The 18,989-nt window shown below is 40.2% G+C and overlaps 1 protein-coding gene across 6 annotated transcripts in view; it reads right to left on the minus strand.

Moving 5' to 3' along the window:
- anks1b (ankyrin repeat and sterile alpha motif domain containing 1B) overlaps positions 1-18,989 on the minus strand; it is a 262,630-nt gene that overhangs the window by 42,867 nt on the left and 200,774 nt on the right. For all 6 annotated transcript variants that reach the window (XM_046071972.1, XM_046071971.1, XM_046071973.1 and 3 more), the window contains 4 exons: positions 18,182-18,251; positions 16,080-16,186; positions 4,568-4,666; positions 3,243-3,395 (listed from right to left, as the gene is read on the minus strand). In XM_046071972.1, the coding sequence (XP_045927928.1) occupies positions 3,243-3,395; positions 4,568-4,666; positions 16,080-16,186; positions 18,182-18,251 (429 nt within the window). The remainder of the gene's footprint in view (positions 1-3,242; positions 3,396-4,567; positions 4,667-16,079; positions 16,187-18,181; positions 18,252-18,989) is intronic.

Below are 18,989 nucleotides of genomic sequence, written 5' to 3' on the forward strand. Positions count from 1 at the left end.
CAGTTCATCCATTAAGGTGTTCAGTGGGGTTGAGGTCAGGGCTCTGTGCAGACCAGTCAAGGTTAACTTTATTTTACAGCTCCAATGACTTCCTAATAATTTTCTAGCATGATAACTGGACATAACTATCACATTTAGTAGTACATTAATTCAAAGGTAAATTAAGGCAAAGCTCTGAGACAGTTATTTGAGTTTAGTAAATTGTGTCGTGTTTATAAGCTGTTTTTCCTGCTGGGAATCAGTGCTCCACTTAAAACAAGTAAATATTTCTTCATTTTTGCAAACGTAACATATATGTTGAATTGTATGCTAGGATGTATGACAGATTTAAAATGTATGGGTTTACCTGCAGGACGTTGACTTAAGGCCCAGGGGCCAAAGAGTTGAGGGACCAGAACTGACTTTTTCGGCATTTCTTGTTGCAAAGTCAAAAGTCTCAGTCAAACGTATATAGGGGATGATGGCACCATGTTTCTTTGATCTTATATATTAATACTGATGTTGTTTTGTGTGTCTCATTTGTTTCTTTTAAAGTAACTTCAACCTGCAAATGGACTGTAGATATACATTTTTATATCTACAAATGTACTGTGTGTTGACTTATTAGTAAAAGAATAAAATTATTTTCTCTAAGAGCTGCATAGTTCATAGCCAGTTTAGGCAACTTACAATACATTCAGTAAAGCAATTTGTAGATATGTTTGACCGCAAAATAGCTCTGCTTTAAGTGACTCTACCTTCATCTAGGGTTTGCTTTAATGGTTTCCTGTAATATTTTGTTTTACTATTTTGTAGTATGTTGCAATATGTTTAGAGTAGCTTTGGTAGTTAAGTGTCTTGTAATCCATCCATGTTTCTAGGTTATGCTATAGCAATTATATTTAAATAAGTATTTGGAAGTGTACCAATTGAACACTATCTCCATTTCCCCCCAAAATTATTACCATACATTGCAAAGTCCTTTCCAGGAAATTGCTTATGAGTTTCCAGTTAAAATGTAGTTAATTTTATTAAAATATGAAAAGAAAGTTAAGGGTCCCATAACCATAAAGTGTTGTCCAGTTTAGTTCTTCCAAACTAAACTAGAAAAACATTTCTTTATGGACCAAGCTTATTGCACAGGGGCTTTGCCACATTGATATTATAGGAAAGGGCCTTCACTAAACAGCTGCTACAAATTTGGATGCATCTTTTTGTCTATGTATGTTGTAGCATTAAGGTTCCCTTAATTAGACCAAAGGGGCCTAACCCAAACTATGATAAACAAACCATAGTATTCAGAAGTATGTGGACACATACTTTTGGCCAATTTGTGTACTTGTGCAGCCTCTAGTGGCTTCACTTTGCAGTTTCACTCAATTCTATGTCAATTCTTCATATAGACAAAATCCTTATACTATACAATATTTTTATTTAAATACACATGCAGGTCTAGATGGCAGTACTGAAGGAGTGTATAGTATATACAGTTGGGTGACAAATTAAAGCGAAAACCAAAAAAAGCGTCTTAGTATGGAGTCAGGCAACCACAAGCTTTGAGAACAACTTCAGTGCTTCTTGCCAGGACTGTGGAACTCTGTTGGAGGGATGAGCACTATTCCTCCACAAAATATGGCCTCATTTATATATACATACTTTATTTAATCAGGTAATCTCATTGAGATCAAGATCTCTTTTGCAAGAGAGCCCTGAGTACAGCAGACAGAAAGAACAACAGATATTCAGACATGAGAAAAAGACACATTATCAGTCACAGAGATCACTAAATACTTGTAGATAATAGTCGGTCCAAAATGATCCCTAGGTCTAAAACTGGATTGAGATCTGGTGACTGTAAAGGCTGTAGCATTTTATGACAAACTCAAACCATTCAGTGAGCCCTGGTGCAGGGAAGCATCTGCATTTGGTTTTTCCTTTAAGGAACTTTAAGGCTCTTCTGTTTTCCATGACAGAAAGGACATTGATGTATAGTTTTGCTTGTGTTGGAAAGTGATACATTCAAACGAATACATAAACACATAAGCATGTATTAACACTTTCTCTATCTCACATATGCATCCAGCAACACACACACACACACACACACACACACACACACACACACACACACACAAGTGCAGCATGTGGGCGGCATCCCCAGTGCTGTGAAACATCTTGCATCCCACATGCTTATATAACTCCCTCTCCACCTCCTCCAGCTGATCACTCATCACTTTATCACTTTATCCTCAGCTGGGAAGGAAAAACACCCTCCCCCCCTCTCTCTCTCATTTAAATCAGCCAGGCGGGTGCCCTCTGCAATCTAACATGATTTCGTTACACTCAGAGCATCAAAGGAGCACATCGCTCCGATGAGATCCGGCTGCAGCAAATCCCATCTCTAGTGCAGATTTTATGTTGGTAAAAATTGAATCATAAACCTGCACCACTTGTGACAACATAGGAGCTCAAATGTCAAACCTTGTTATCATCCACCATTAATGATATTTACAGGCAAGAATTCATTCAAGGGGAGGCAGCTGCAAACTACTTACTCTTCATTACTGCAAATTTTAACTTCTACAGCAAGACGAAGAGCTGTTATGACAAGAAGAAAAATAGAGAAAAGGCAAAAAAAAAAGTTATGATATAACAGCAAAAATGCACCTCCTTCCTGTTTGTATTCTTAGCACGCATTGCTCAGTAATGAGGAGAAATGCCTGATGGGCATTCTGCACAGTATGGCCTCTGCAGCCATCCCACAGAGGGAAGTTTCACATTGACTTGTTTCACATAAAAAGCCAAAGGACAAAGCCTGTGCATGTGCTGAGCAGGAGAAAGAAATTCACTCTGTCACCAAGGTAAGAGCTGAGGGCAGAAACCAGCATTCAGCTTCACAAAGCCCCAGCTGTGGCACTATTGTCCTTTATTACAAAGAAAATATATCCATCAGAACTCCTTAAAGGTGTGGTTAATACATGTCTGTATGTCGACACAAGAAGGATTAGTATCAAGATAGCATCACTTAATTGAAAAAAGAAGTTGCTTCACAGTAAAAGATCAATCTTGTCTGGTTTGCAGATATTCCTTGTTTTAAGAGGAATTTATTTGTTGAAGGGATGAAGCTGGTGTTATTCTATACTTATCTTATAGTCAACAAATCGCAATAAGAAAAGTAAAATTAATATCACCAGCCTTATCCTTGAAATTGAACATTTTTCAGGATTGCACATAGAAGCAGGAAGTGAAACTACATGACTTACATTGATGAGCTCGATCTCCCAGATCTTCTTGACCAGCTCCATGGAGGTATAACCGTTGACGAGGAAAGACTTTGTGTAGTCGCCGAGCTCCAACGACTCCAGCCATTCCGCCACTGATGTGGGGTTGTTACCATCGTAACCGATAGGTCGCACCTTTGGTACAGACAGGAAGGAAAAAGAGAGAAATTCTATTAATATAAAAAGAGGTAGAGAAGCAACAGATACCACTCAAAAATTTCAAGATAGAGCACCACTTTATAACTACATGCGGGATTAAAATCACATACTTCTCATTCATTTGCAGTGCAAACAAGTAAACAAGCCTAACTTTTGAGAAAGGGCAGAATAGGATGCAAACAGCGGGTGGTTATTGCCTTGAGTGAAATACTTTGTGAGTGTAGCAGATAATTCATTATTCATTCAGTTTTATTTTGACAGTCGACACAGCTTCAGAGAGGTTATGGTGCTTCAAACATCCAACACCCTCCGCTTTAAGTTGAGCATGAGTTTGCCTGCATGTGTGAGCAGACAAAAGTTAAAGGTTTCCTTTTTCTTTTTTTTTTTACAGTGTTTTGGGAAGTTTAGAAAAGAGGAAAGTGCTGACTGGAGATCAAAGTTTTCTGCCTGTCTGCATGGAACCCGCTTATCTCTAAGTCTCCCTTTTCTTTCTGTCCTCTCTTTTACAGACTTCTTTTTTTCTGCTCTCATTCCATACAGTCTCACACCTTTGATCTTACGTTCTGTCTCACACACACAAAAGCATTTGACCTTGCACAAACTTTCCTGCAAGTCTTACCCATAATAACTGTTGGCATTGGTTCTGTAACAAAGAAGAGTTTAAGAGTATGTCTATATGTTTTTAACTGTGTGTGAATTTTACAGACACAGGGCAGCGTGGATTAAGACTCAACAAAGATGGAGCAGTTATTTAATTTGATGTGGTTTGGACGCTGTGATCTCCTGTAACAAGCTTAGTGCATCTTTTGCTGAATCCCTGAACTCCTTCTGTAGAACATGCAGAGAGAAACCTAACCACCCACAGAGAGAGTTATATCACATGGAAACACAGATGGAGCAGGAGATTTGCTGAATTTTATACCAAACAAAACAGATTGGCTGCAGCTACAAGTGAAAATTAAAGACTTATGTTAACTTAAAATCTTTACACTTGAAAAATAGCCTTGAGTAGTTTAAACATTTGATGGATTTATGTAACTTGTATGAGACTGACGTTACAAGAAACACAAATTAGAACGTTCAGGTTTAGTGAATATTTCCTCAGATCTGTTTGAGATGTTCTGTGTTGGATTAGCTGCAGTACTGACCCTGGGCAGCAGCCGTATGGCCTGCAGGAGGCGCTGTCTGTGGGCAGAGTTGAGGATCCCTATCTCCAGCAGGTCCTGGTCTTCTACCACATTGCTGCCCTGCAGAGTAACAAAACAGAAACTATGGTTAGCATTTATGCAGCATCATTCAACCCAGAGCTAACAATGCAACTGGGTCTGTGAATGTTGATGGTTCCACACAGGAATACTTTCATGACAGTTCCCTGACAGTTCCCAAAAAATAGTCTTTTTTAAATAGCACCACTACTTTAGGATCACACCAGTGTGTTTGCAAGTTTTAGCTCCTTGACAACAAATCATGTATGCTTTGATAAAATGTAAAATGATATGAATGAATGACCATATTTTTGTAAATATATGCTGTACATCTCTATATCTTTGGAAGTGTTTTTCCTACCATTCAAGTACTGCATGAAAATCAACTCTTTAAGCTCGCTTGAGTTGTGTATTCCATCACAGTGAACATATTGTGTGCATTTTTAACACAGATTTTGTAGGAGTTTATAATGCCCTGTTTATAATACACTTAAATATCATAAAGGCAACTATGATATTCTTATTCAAGACTCTGGCACACACACGAGACACACAGAAGCAGCGTATGGGTATTGTACAGTTTCACCTTTAATTAATCCAATGGGGAATCTTAAGGAACCTATCACCCCAGAGAGTCCAAAAGATTCTTCATGCAGACAGATAATTAAAGGAAAGGTGGAATGCAGGGAGGAATGAGATGTGGTGTGCATTAAGACAGCTGCAGCATAGAGAAATGCCAACTCAGACGGAAATACCATCAGAAATATAGATTCTGACAGAAGTGAGAAGTAAAGGGTAATCACCAAAATGATGGTAAAGAAACAGAAGGAGGAGAGGGACTGTGTGGCCAGCCCGGGAGCAGATTCAGGACCATCCACACACTCACGCTCGCGTAGGATTGAAGGATTACACTTGTCCCTCTACATCTCCTCCCTGTCAAACTAATAACAGTGATAAACAAGAGACAACAAGATAAACAAGAGGCAGGGGAAGAAAAAGCAGGTGGATAGCAGATATCTGCATTCTAAACCCTATACTTTACTCCTGTCCAGAACTCGACTCTGGGGACTGCCGTGCCCTCAAAAGGGACCATCCGTTCCCAGGCTGTGACATTTTAATGCTAAATAGGAGATATCTGTCGTTTAGTTTTCTCTGCAGTGTCCTGAAGACTTTACTTTTGAGACTCCACATATGCTAGCCTAAGTTTCTAGATCATCTGAATTAATGGCACTTAATAACTAAACATTTACATTCTAACTGGAGGGCTTTGTAAAATATAAAACATGGAAGAAAGGGGTAGGGAAATGTCGGGTTATTCAGAGAATGTGGGAACAGTGCTGTAATCTGCTGGATCTAATGGTTGAGGAGCACTCTGAGCTCGTCCTTAAGACTGTGGTTGTATTGTGCATCTCCAACTTGTGAATGCGTGGACAAGGCAGAAAACCTCACAAAAAAGTAACACAAGGATGATTTTAAAGTTTTATGGAGCCCCATGGAGTCATATAGTATGAAAAAATACAGATGTGGAAATCTGTGCATATTAGGGGTGGGAATCTCTGGGCATCTCACAATTCGATTACGATTCAGAGGGCTCCGATTCGATTAGAAAACGATTATTGATGCATCTTGATGCATAATTTTTTCTATACAGGATCCCTGGATAATTACTAAGCATTTAATTTGAGCATTAAAATCCAAAAGAAACATCTCGTAATTACCTTAAAATGACTAGTTTGCATCCCTAATTTACTTTATTAACCTCATCTCCATGATCTGTCATTTCATTAACAACCAGTTGTCAGACTCCTCTGAAAACTGAAAAATAATAATCAGCATGTACAATATATGTACAGGACAGAGCTATACACCAGTTTAATCTAGGCTTGTACAAGATGTTCTCATCACTTGAGTGGTAAGTTAGTTAGTAATGACATATAGCTGATAATTAATATTACTTACGTTACTTATTTAGCTAACATTACATAAATAAATATTTTTTGCGCCTTTCATTGGACCCAAGGACGCTTTACACATAGTTACAGTGACAGAACAACAAAAAGTAATTCAGGATTGAATGCCTTGGTAAAGAGCTGGGTTTTTAGTAGATCTTTGAAAGTGTCCAGACAGGGAGCATTTCAGATCTCTGTGGGGATGAGTTCCGGAGGGTGGGGACTCTGTCCCTAAAGTCCAGAGTCTGGTGTGGGGGACAGAGCAAGTCCTTGTACAGGGGAGATGTTACCTAGCGCCTTCACTTTTCCAGCAGTTGGGGAAACTACAGACTTTTATTAACGTACTGCACGTTTACTACCAGACAGAAACTTACTGCTGTCGAGTGTCACCATGCTCGCAGAGTGCGAGTTAAAATCATCATTTGCGCACTGATATTAATGATTGTGTGACATTTTAGTAGGGGGGTTATTCATTCCGGAGCGGTGGTATGCCGAATACAGGCTGTTGTGTGTGCTCCACAGATGGTCCGGGCGCTGGACTTCCGCAAGTTCCGCCTTTTGCGTTCCGCCAACATTATGTTATCAATTAACATTTAAATAATCGATTTTTAGACATTTGTTAATCGATTCATAATCTTCCACGTCCGCATCGCGATGCATCTAACAATTGATTATTTCTGCCACCCCTAGTGCATATAGTGCTAAACCATGCTATATGTTTTAGCACATGCTCTTGCATTAATAAACCATAGTAATTGTGCAAAGACATAAGCTCGCCAGTTTCAGACTATTCCACTGATCAACAGCTGGTAGCAGTAACCACAGGATGGATAGATGTAAACAATATAGATTTAAAAATACTGTAAAAAAGTCAGCTTTGCAAATATTGTAGGAGGGAGTAAATGCATCCTGCAAGAATACATATGAAGAAACACCCAATGTAAACATAAATTTGTTTGTTTACAAGAAAACTTTGCAGGATACATAAAAGATCAACTCCATGCCAGATTTTGGAAGATGGAAAGGTACAAGTCGGTGTCACGTCTGACCACATCCATCACAGCTGGGTGTGGTGAGGTATGGTCTAATTTTGACCGTACCCAACTGTGATGCACCATGGTAGTGTAGTGTCACTATACATCACAAATGCACTATTTGACAGGGCAGGCCACTCACCCAAACACCCCTTTATTCTGAAAGTCAACAAGGTCCATATTGAAAGTCTTACTGTTTCCATTAATTCGTCTTTAGTCTGCTCTTCCAATGTATTCCTCCACCTCAGTTTATTAATCCATGCACACAGACTGCTAAACCAAACACATGGTCTATTAATCCATTATCTCATTTTATTAATCCATGCACACGGTTTGTTTCCAAGTTTGGTTTTTGATTAAAGTTTTCAACATCAACTGATTGGGCTCATCCAGTTGTTAAACTTATTCCTTCCACATTCTCCTCAGCTACCTGCACGCCGGGGCCTCTGTGAGAGGAGTGCAGTTCATAGATCAGCTCCCAGGCTGATGAATAGAGCGCAGAGCAAAGCTGGCACTGGAGTTACCATGCTACAACTTCCCAGCAGAGTAATGACTCACAGAGTCAGCACAGAGTAAATGGTGGGGGGATTCAATGGGATGACTAATTGCTCTCTGTTGGGATCCTGATAGAAAGAGCTAAGCGTACCTTAATGTTTTGTTCTAAGCCCGCACCATGTGAGGAAAATCTGTGATGTGCAATAACATTAGTTATTAGTTAGACAACAGTATTGCGATAACAATATGATTGCGTTAAATAAAAAAAATATTGAAATGTGCATATTAGCTGACTGGTTGTTTTTAAATCCACTACAGGATTAGAATTGAATATGTTAAATATAACCTAAATGTTTTTAGAGAAGCAACATTGAAGTTTACAACAGCAAAGTCACTATATACACTGAGACCAGGAAAAAATCTAAAATGTCTATTAAATAAATCATATTCCGGACATCAAAATACTGGGTGATGTTTAGAAAGAATGAAGAACTCAGACATCAGTCCGTATCAGTCCTTATTCCTGCCCTCTGTCCTCCCTGCTCCTGCTGTTATTCACTTCCAGCAGATTAAAATATCACTTTCTACCGGTTTATACGTTTATACTTGTTGAACAGGTATATTGATAAAGTATTAGCTTTTTACTCGCGATGCCCATCCCTAAAAATGTTTTAGTAGTTTCCTCATTCATCGTGTCCCAGGCAGTCTTTTGCAATGTGTTTATTGCAAATGTTTATATCGCGATGACGATGAAAATACAATTTAGCTGTCAGCAGTAGTTTGTTGTTCCTCCACACCATTCCTGCCCTGTTCCCCCTTTCTGTCTTAACGTAATGTTTGTCCCATATCAAGAGCCCATGATAGATCTGGGGATAGATTTCACACAGACATCAATATTACTCGAGAACAGATAAATGAGATTAACAGCAGAAACCAAATAATGTTTTCTAGGCACATCTCTTCCTCCTAATCCCGGCATTGTTTATTTTGTATTGTAGAAATAAACACAGTTATCATATCTTGCATATGTATGATACATTCCCAAACAATTGGTATACTGCACTGGTATAAACACTACCAATCTATTTTGCTGGTGGCAGAAGGTGTTTAGCATCCACAGTGTTGATAAAATTGCCATGGCCTGTGGTTAGCTTGTGATACTCCAACCACAGCACTTAAAAACAGCGCCGCAGTGGGTCACAAACGCCATGAACGCAGGAATTAAAATTCATGCAGAGCGGCAGGGGGTTGAGGCAACACTAGATTACGGAGCAGAAATTGATATTCAGTGATGGTAGTGAAGGCCATTATTATTGCCAAAAGGCTTAAGCAAGTACTACAAATCATGCTTGGCCTACACTATGTTTCTCTTTTCTCTGTTCCATCCCTCGCCTTTTCTCTGTCATTTCTATACCATTCTTCACTGCTCTGCTATCAAAGTAGTTGTCCTCATTATTTTGTTATAAAACCTTCTACTTTCTGTCCTCATTTTCACTTTTAATCTGTAATTCAAATTCATTTTGGGTTCTTTACAAACTTATTGGTGTTACATTTATCTTTTTTTATTGCATACGTAAAGAAGCAGTGACTTACGTTTCTCCAACATGGTGGCAGTTTGATATTCACAAGAATTTCTTTTCCAGGATAATACATTCCTTTATGAGGACAACAACCTTAGAATGAAATATGGGCATTAACAATATTTCATTTCAAATGTTGTTTCCTCCCTCTGAGGAAGAGTTGGGTCAAATTAATTTCACAAGCCTCACGGCTGCTCTTATCAGCTGCTGTTTCTTTAGTACACGCCGCACGGCATCATGCTTTATCTCTTCATTTCTACTATCTATCCAGTACTGTGAACCCATTCATTTTTCTAATTTCGTGTACAATCCCAACCCAGCTCCACCTTTGGCAACTGGCTTCTATTTTTCTTTCAATTGACTGTGCTGCATGAAACCAAATAAAGCATCATGATAAAAGACTTTTTACATGAAATTCTTTCACCGCTCACATCAATATTTGTTTTGGTGTCACGGTTCATGTGATGCTTACGAGAGTTTCTGTATTATTTATCTCGCGAGTGAGCTATAACAAATCATGGTTATCTATCACCCTCCTTCCCCATCTTCCTTTCACTTCCATATTCTAGTCATATTTCGGTCTACACTGGCGTGCCATGTTAAGTGAGGTGTGTTTGATGATAGTGATGCGTGTCAACAGTGTTACTGCAGTTAAGAGGACTAAGCAAGGTGAATGGGCTCATTGCTACAGACTAGTCCCATAAATCCACTGTTAAGTGGTTCTGAACATGCAAGAACTTGAGACACTGCTTTCTATCACAGGCATCCCTGATTGGATGCATTTTAAGGGAAACATCCCTCTTTGCCAAAGCTGCTTTAATTAATATTGTCAAAAATGGATTAATATCCAGCACTTGTCCTCTACTAGTTTCCAAATGATGTGTGATGGTGTCGCTCGTAGTGATGAACAAAGTGGAGCATTTAGAGGCTAAAAGAGCTTAGCTAGATATTTTTTTTTAAGTGTTGGTGGAGACAAAAACAAAGCTAATAAAGAGTAAATATTGGGCTTACATTTGCCAGATGGCCCAAAACAAAATTTCACTCTGCAATAATCAATGTTTTATATGAACAATGGGTCAAGCTGTGTATAATGTGAAATGCCTCAGCTACCCGGCTAAAGTTCCCCATAACTCTACAGACTCTAGCGCTTTAAGCTCATCGCTTTGGTTTTATGGCCAGCAACTGGTACTGTTGTTTTAGTCTCATCACTCTCATCTTAGTTTCCACCAGCAACAGCTGCCTGTGTCTGCTAAATGAACGATTTTGAAAAAATATCTAATTGCGATTATTTCGACTAATATTGCTATTGCTATATGATTTGTGATATTAGAGGGAATGATTATTTTTATACGGTGTGACTTTTTGCAAGGATCTTTACCAAATATAGATGTATTCTTAGGTCTCTAGAAAATGACGTGTAGGCCAGGACATCTCTGCAGCACAACAATATTTAATTTAAAATAGTATTTTGACACACATTTTGCTTTTAAAAAATATTGCAACTCCTGTGATTTGTAAATTGCAGTAGGCTATATTGCAATTTCAATAAGATTTTGATTATTTGTTCAGCCCTAGTAAAGTGACAATATGTCATTGTTGTGTTCACAGCTTGCGCCAGGTGGCCAGAAAAATCAACAAATGTAGCTGAATTGCTTTTTGAGACAAAATATACTAGCAATAGGTATATATAGCTGACTAGCCGTTTAGCCAGCAGACTGACATTAGCAGGCACTTTTCCCTGTAAGCCTGTTTAGCAAGCCAAAGTGCAAGATGAGGCTTTGTTTGTATCTTAACAGACACCAGCTAGAAAGCAAATGTTGGTTCTGGCTCAAAGTTCGTGACTAATTGTGTGCCGTGTTGCAGCTTCTGCATTTAGTCTTGTTATCACAATAACATCTCTCTACATGAATCTACTTTCTTTGTTCAGCTCCAGTGTCTACTGCTCTCCTCCTCCCTCTCTCTCACACAAACACATGTACATACATTCATTTAAAATGGGGTGTGATTAGGCTCCATCCAGTGCCCTTCAAATCAAAGGATGTCTCCATGACAACCTCTCCGCCCCTTTGCCATTTGTCCATCAGTCTAGCAGCACTTGTCCTCTACTGGTTGGGTTAAGGTGACCAGACACACCCACTCTAATGACCGACATTAGAAGTAAATGGTAATGGTAGATTGGATTGGTCCATGTTTATGAGTATGTATGAGTGTCTGCATACATTTCTGCACAGTGTGTATTGCCTTTCAAACTGCCTGTCAAACTGATACAGATAAGACTGGATGTCAAATTCATTTGCAAACCAATCAATTCTACAGATGAACTTGAACTGGCCCTAAAATAAAAATATTTGTTTCAGGTTGAATCTGCAAGTTAACTTGATTTCCCATACTGAGTGGTGCTGAAATGAATTTGACCCAAACCTCTCCTTGAAGAATCCATAGCCAACAATTAAGACAGAGCGCTGCAAATAGCAATGTAATCCCTGTAGCCTGCGCCTCAACTGCATTTATATCAATTTGTGGTAGCCACTGAGATTTCCCAAGGTCGGAAAACATTAACTGTCTTCCTATTTAGTCACGAACAACAAAACGAGGTTAAAAACTCCACTCAGCAATTGCGATGCCGGAAAAACTTTAAGACAGAGAAAGACCCGGAGAGAGGCCCATTCACAAAAGGGACTTTGAAGTCACCATGATGTTTGCAAGGCTGTTTCATCTTAGCTTTTTTCAATATTAATTATATCCAAAGGCATAACAGACAACTGAGCTATTGAGAAACACTTTTAGACAAGAGGGGTGAGGCCACGAGAGCAGAGAATTCAGCAGAGTCTCTCAGAAGTACTGCCAAAAACTGTTAAGACTATAAAGTAGGTGCAAATGAGCATAAAATATGTTGATACTCTGATAAGATGGTATGTATGTGTGTGGCAGTGTAAGAGGAAGGAGTAGAAATGAATGGAGGGTGCACCTGGGGACATCACTAATAAAGGAAAGATATTTTGAGCTCAAAAAAATACTGCTTATGTGAATAGTCTGTGTGTGATGTTAACTGTTGCCTGGACACTCTCGCAGCTGCTGCAAGGATTCCTGCCTCGATTCATACACTCTCTTACCACCGTAGGAAAACAGATGCGACCAAATGAAAATATACAGCAAACAACAAAAAAGTTATTTTTGAAGACATCTACAAAATTTTGTTTTAAATCAATATGAGACAGCCAGAATTTGGAAGAAGTGATCTCTGTCAATAGCAAAAACGTTTAATTTTGTTTAAATGGGAGGCAGTTGTTGGACCGATTTGATTATTATTATTTGTGAATTTTGTTAATTGATAAATAATAATTGAATAATTGACTTCTGAATTTATAGCTGCACTAATCTATGTTTTAATATCAACACTGGGTATAGTGTAATTTGAAGGGCCACACTTGCATTAACCAGCAGCTTGTCTCAGCTCTATGGAGAATTTTAGCTTGTTTAGCAGCTTTACTGTTGTTTCACTCTCACCGCTCTCAGCAGCGTTGTTTCCACCAACAGCAGGCAGTGGTTTTCAGTAAATAGCTCTGATAAACCCTTTGTACACTACCTGGCCTGCACCAAACACAAACACATAAATTTAATGACTAGCTTGTGAATATAGTGGAGTTTTTAGCAACTTAAGTCAGGCATCACTAGAAACCAAAACAGAAAAGGGGAGTGAATACTGGACTTGTTTTCGTCGGGTGGAGAGAAACATGACTCCTGCTAATGTTGCTCTGTGTCTGCTAGGTACGCAAAGGGGCAACCGTTTGCTAACATGTCTGCCATAACAACTTTATACAGTAATGCAATACTCTATCAACGTTCTTACAGTTAAATGTGTTGCCCCTAAGTGTCAAAATAATAATCTAATTTTGGCTGCTTTAAGTTTTGATTTAGATAAGTTTTCGGTTGTGGACAAGAGAATTAAGTTGTGTCCAAATGAATTTGGTCAAAAGGGTAAAGTCAAATGGGTTAGGTAAATAAGGCAAATACTGCAAGCATACAACATTCAAAGGATTGAGGAATAAATAACCTAGCACAGATTATGGGTAAATAATGTTTATTTTTTACAACCAATCACAGCCTGTACCTCAAAGAATAAGGAATCTTTAAAGATAAGATTTATGTTTGAGGCATTACCATATACTCTGCAATGACTGATGAGGAAGAAATAACGTAGTACACTTTCTTTTTATGATACATTGTATTTCTCTTCTTGCTTATTTCAGTTATCTTGTTATTTTATATCAGTGTTTCACTTTATATACTGTAAATAGCACCACTTTTTAATTCATTTGTTTTATGTTTATTTATATGCTCTGGCAACACATCTTCAAAACATCAAACCATCACGGCAAGAAAAGCTTTATTGAATTGAACTGACATGAGGAAAATAAGAATAATGATGGAGGACAGTAAAAGAGAAGCAGGAAGGAGGAGAGGGGTCTGTATGCTGGTGTGTTAGTAGCAGTATAGAGCTGGTAAACATGGAAAAATGATAATCAGCCCCTGCAGAGATCTGAGATGTTTAAATGTAGATGAGCAAACAGGAGGAGCAAGAGAGTCCTCACACACACACACACACACACACACACACTACACACAATAAATGGCAGCTTTCTGCTCACCCCCCAAACCAATTACTATGTATTAAATGCTTAAGGATGCTTGTAAAGTGTGGCCAAAAACATATAAAAGATACACACTGACCACGTGTGGAAGAAACACACCAAGAAAGAAACGGGGGGAGACTGTGATTTCCTCCTGTCGCCAGGGTAACCAAATAAACAAATGCAGGTCACACTCAGTGAAGGACCAGAAAGCCCTCATATACAAATGCCTACGTTCATTGTTAGTAGACCTCATGTTGGGAAAAACATTTAACTGCCTTCTCTCTCTCTCCTCAGAGTGATGAAGTCAAATTTGTATAATTTTACAATAATAAGTTGTATAATATAGTAGTATAACAAGTACGATTAGTACTTTGCTTTTGAAACCCTTTGGATAACCCTTGATAAAACATTTTTCTCTCCGGCCCTGAAAAGTTGCTGTTTTGGAGATACAAGCTTTCCCCCCCCAGCAGTGACAATCTGCAACTCATCCAGTCAGCATCGCTCTGATTTGTCTCATCTTTCTGCCTCTGCTGCAGTTTCTCTCAATTTGGCTTCATCGCGTCGCTTCCCCTCTTTCTCCTCATTTCTTACTTCATTGTTCACATACCCTCTTCTCTTCCTGCGGACATACTGTAAGTTTTACTTAACCCACACGCACACACACCCACAGCAACATGAGAAGAGTTTCTGAATGCGAAATGATCCAGCGAGACTCTCTTCCTACGTCACTGTAGATGAAGGAACCATCAGATAAAGGAGCAGGCTGCCTCCTGATCCACAGGCTACAGGTGGTTGTATTTCTATGTGTGTTCATGTGCAAGTGCATGCATAAACCATGAAACAAGTGTGGTTTTGACATGCATTTTTAGAATAGTATGAGCATGTACAGATGGGGGATATATTAAAGGAAAAACCTGAATAAAACAGTGAAGAACCATTTCAGAATGCAGATGCTTCCGTGGACCAGGGCTCACTGAATGGTTTGGTGAGTATGAAAATGATGCGAATAAAATTCTACCGCTTTTACAGTCACCAGATCTCAACCGAGTTACACACCAACGTGCAAAACAATGCTTTCTACCACCATCTCCATAAGACCAAATTATATAATGTAAACTCCAAATCAGTTTAGTGATGTCTGCTCTATGTCCTGAGGTTATATCTGACTGTTTGTTTATCTTTCCATCTGCTGTACTCAGGTTTCTATTGGTGAAGAGATCTTGATCTCTATGAGTTTACGTCATTAAATAAAGGTTGAGTATCTATAAATGAGGGAATATCTTGGAGGAATGGTGTTAATCCCTTCAATGGAGTTCTCCACACTTGGCAAGGAGCAATGAAGCTGTTCTCGAGGCTTGTGATGGGCCTGACTCCATACCCAAGACCCTTGATGTTGGTTTTTCTTTAAATTTGTCACCCATCTGTACGTCTGCAGCTTGGTGTTGGAGATGTGGCGTAGGATTTCTGTGCGTAGGAGGACCTCACATGGCATCAGTGGGGAGAGGCAGTGAGGATGGGAAAGGAAAAATTGAGAGACGGAAAGAGAAAACGATACAAAGAGGTGGAAATCCAATAAATAAATCAGAGTGAAGGAGAAAAAAAACTAGTCACGCTTATCAATGCAAAAGAAATGAGAGATAATGAACTACACCTAAGGGAGCAGAGATAGCTTAGGGAGGTGGGTCAAACAGAGAAAAGAGATTACATATAAAGCACGAAAAAAGACAAGGGAAGAGGAAAAAAACACTTGTGAAAACACTCACCATGAACTGGACGTTGTCAAACCCATTTGCCAGCAGGTGGTTCTCATACTGGACCAGGCCAATGGAGTCGAGCCACTGGCCCACGGACTGCAGCGGGCAGCGGGGACCTATGAGGGGGTGGAGGGGCAAACGCTTCAGTAGGGAGTAGCCGTCCACGCGGTAGCAGCGGCAGTCCGGCTGAGATAGCTGGCACTGCCACATCATGTTATGGCGGGCAAAGTGGCTGTCAAACGAGCCCGCCATGCTTTTGAGGAGTCTTTTGGCAAGGCAGCAGGAGGAGGAGATAAAGGGGGCAGGTATAGGTGGGGGAGGTGAAGAAAGAAGGAGGAGGAAGGGGAGGCTAGGCTAGAGGCATGGTGAGGAGGGAGGGGGTCAGCATGCAAGGGTGCAAGCGGGTAAAGGGTAGGTTAAGGCGTCCAGATGCTGCCCTCTCTGAATCCAGCCAGAAGGAGGATGAGAAGGGAGTGAAGGCTGAAGTTGTATCCAGAAAAGACCTTCCGTCCTGGGGTTAAATCCTGCCAGAGATGGGTGTTTGATAGGACTGGAGGTATAGATCCGCAAGCAGAAGCGACTGACTGTGTTTGTCGCGCAGAGAACAGCAGCCGCTTTCTTTTTCAGCTGTTGCGCTCGCTTGGCTGCTCCCTTGAGCGTGTGTGTATGTGTGTGTATGCGAGTGTGTGTAAGAGAGAGAGAGTGAGAGAGAGAGAGAGAGAGGAAGAGCGAGAGCTGCCTGCGCTGTGGATTTCTCTTTATCAAGTACTCCCACTCATCTGTATGCTTCTGCAGCCTCCTCTCTCTCTCCCTCTCTCTCCCTTCTCTGAGCGCTGCTCTCCTCCCTCATTCCCTCACTCTCTCTCTGCCTCGCTCTCTCGCTCACTTTCCTATGTCTACCTCCTGTCTCTATCTTTTCTCAGGGTGTCGATCGTCACCCTGCTCTCTCTACATATATCTGGCTCACTCTGCTGATAATAGCCATCACAACAGCACCAGCTTCTTTGTCTGCAAGAAGCTCCCTTCCACTCACACACACCACGCTAAGTGTATGTATGCAGCCGTATCTATATGTACGTGTGTGTGTCTGTATGTGTTTGTGTGGTGTGCTGTGGTGTGGTGTAGCTAATGTGTGTGTTGGTAGTGGTGGTGGGGGGGCTGGTTTGGCACAAACAGGATTTCTCCCTGTGGTAACCATGGTTAGCAGAGGCTTTGCATTCATAGATGAAAAGAGAGAGGGGGAGAGAAAGAAGGGAGGGAATCAAGAGGCAGAGGATGGGGGAGTAAACAGGAAGAGGGGGATGAACGCAGTAAAAAAGCAAAGTATAGTGGAGGATTCAAGGTAAAAAGAAAAGGTAAACACAGGGATTTGATGCACAAGAAAGTCAAAAAAACACTCATACAAACTACAGGAAACAATTTAGGTTCGTTCTGGTGTTATTTTGGCAATCAATCCCATTGGTTATAATAAATAAAGCTTTTAATGCAGGTCACTTGTCATTTGTATGGGGCTCCACCTCTCAGTTATTAATCAATGAACTCAACAAGCTTCCTGTCAATAATTAGGTTCAAGGCTGTTTAAATACCTTGCCCATTTTGTCTCTCTAATGTCAATGTAACAAGTTTGCCCCCACACATCTGACTGCCACTAGTGTCAACTGTCTGTGGCTCCCTTGGACAGTGGTTCCTAACATTTTAGGCTTGTGACCCCTTAGAATTAAGTAATTTTTTACAAACTTAAATGTGTCAGTGGGTTAGTAACAAGTTAATCTAAAAGTAATTTGCCAAAAGAGGTAATATTATCCAGTCTTTCACAAGGAAAAAGCAACAGAGGAACGTCAAATGTAGCAATTGCTGCTTTTCAGTGCTGTACATTTTCTCACTATCCCAGGATTTATTGCAAGGTTGCCTCCAGGTTGCAAGCCACTGTCCTTGGAGAATCTCCAGTTGGCTGCTATCTACAAATCTACTCCTATAATTTAACAAACAGGCTCAATGCCAAAATCTCTTTATTGCATAATTAAAGCATCTGGATTGTTGTTCACCCGTGGTGTCTTTCCCCACTGAACTTTGTACTCACGCTCACACATAAATACTTGTGTTTATTTTACCTGAGGTGTCTTCCTTGATGTCCAGTCCACTGCCTATTCCTGCCCCAATAGAGCTCATGATCTTGTCAATCTGAACAAGAGAGAGAGAGACAGAACCAGAGTTAGAGAGATGTACAGCATGTGCAAAGGAAAGTAATTTCCCAGTAATAAGGCTAACCCCTATTTCTGGATTCAAGTGTCACATAACATGATCATTACGCCAGCCAGCGTGCTGAAATGTCAGTCATTCCCTCTGTGAATTGAAATAGCACGGAGGAGCAGAGGGGGAAAAAGATGTGTTAGCAGGAAACCTAAAGGCAGAGCAGAGGAAAGATAAAGGAAGAGGAAGACTGGATTGGAGGGAGCTACAGTGGCTTCATTAGTTTGGCTGCTGGCTGTCGACCGGACATCCCTGACCTTGGACCTGCTGCTAACCACTGATCTATGCAGCCTGCACATCCATCCACCTGTCAGGACCTCTGGCTCACCACAGGGCAGAGAAAACAGGCCTTGCTGTGACCAATCTGAGTCCAGTGTTTCAAAGGGCCAGGCCTGACAAATGCAAGCAGCCTTTACAAGCTGGGTGACCAGGAACGTGGCCTTATCTTAGTAGCTGAATAAACAGGAAGCAATTTCTGCACATCCCTGCACACAAAGCGCAAACTCACATGTACCTAGTCTGGAACCTATAGATTATAGAGAATAAGTTGGGTTTATTACAAGATGTTTTGGCTTTCATTTGGCTATTAATTACAATAACACTGTACTGAGCAAAGGTCTGGGAATACAGCAACATCACAACAATAAAGTTAGATAACGGGTTTGTTTA

This window comes from Micropterus dolomieu, linkage group LG16 (genome assembly GCF_021292245.1).
Source record: "Micropterus dolomieu isolate WLL.071019.BEF.003 ecotype Adirondacks linkage group LG16, ASM2129224v1, whole genome shotgun sequence".
Lineage (NCBI taxonomy): Eukaryota > Metazoa > Chordata > Actinopteri > Centrarchiformes > Centrarchidae > Micropterus > Micropterus dolomieu.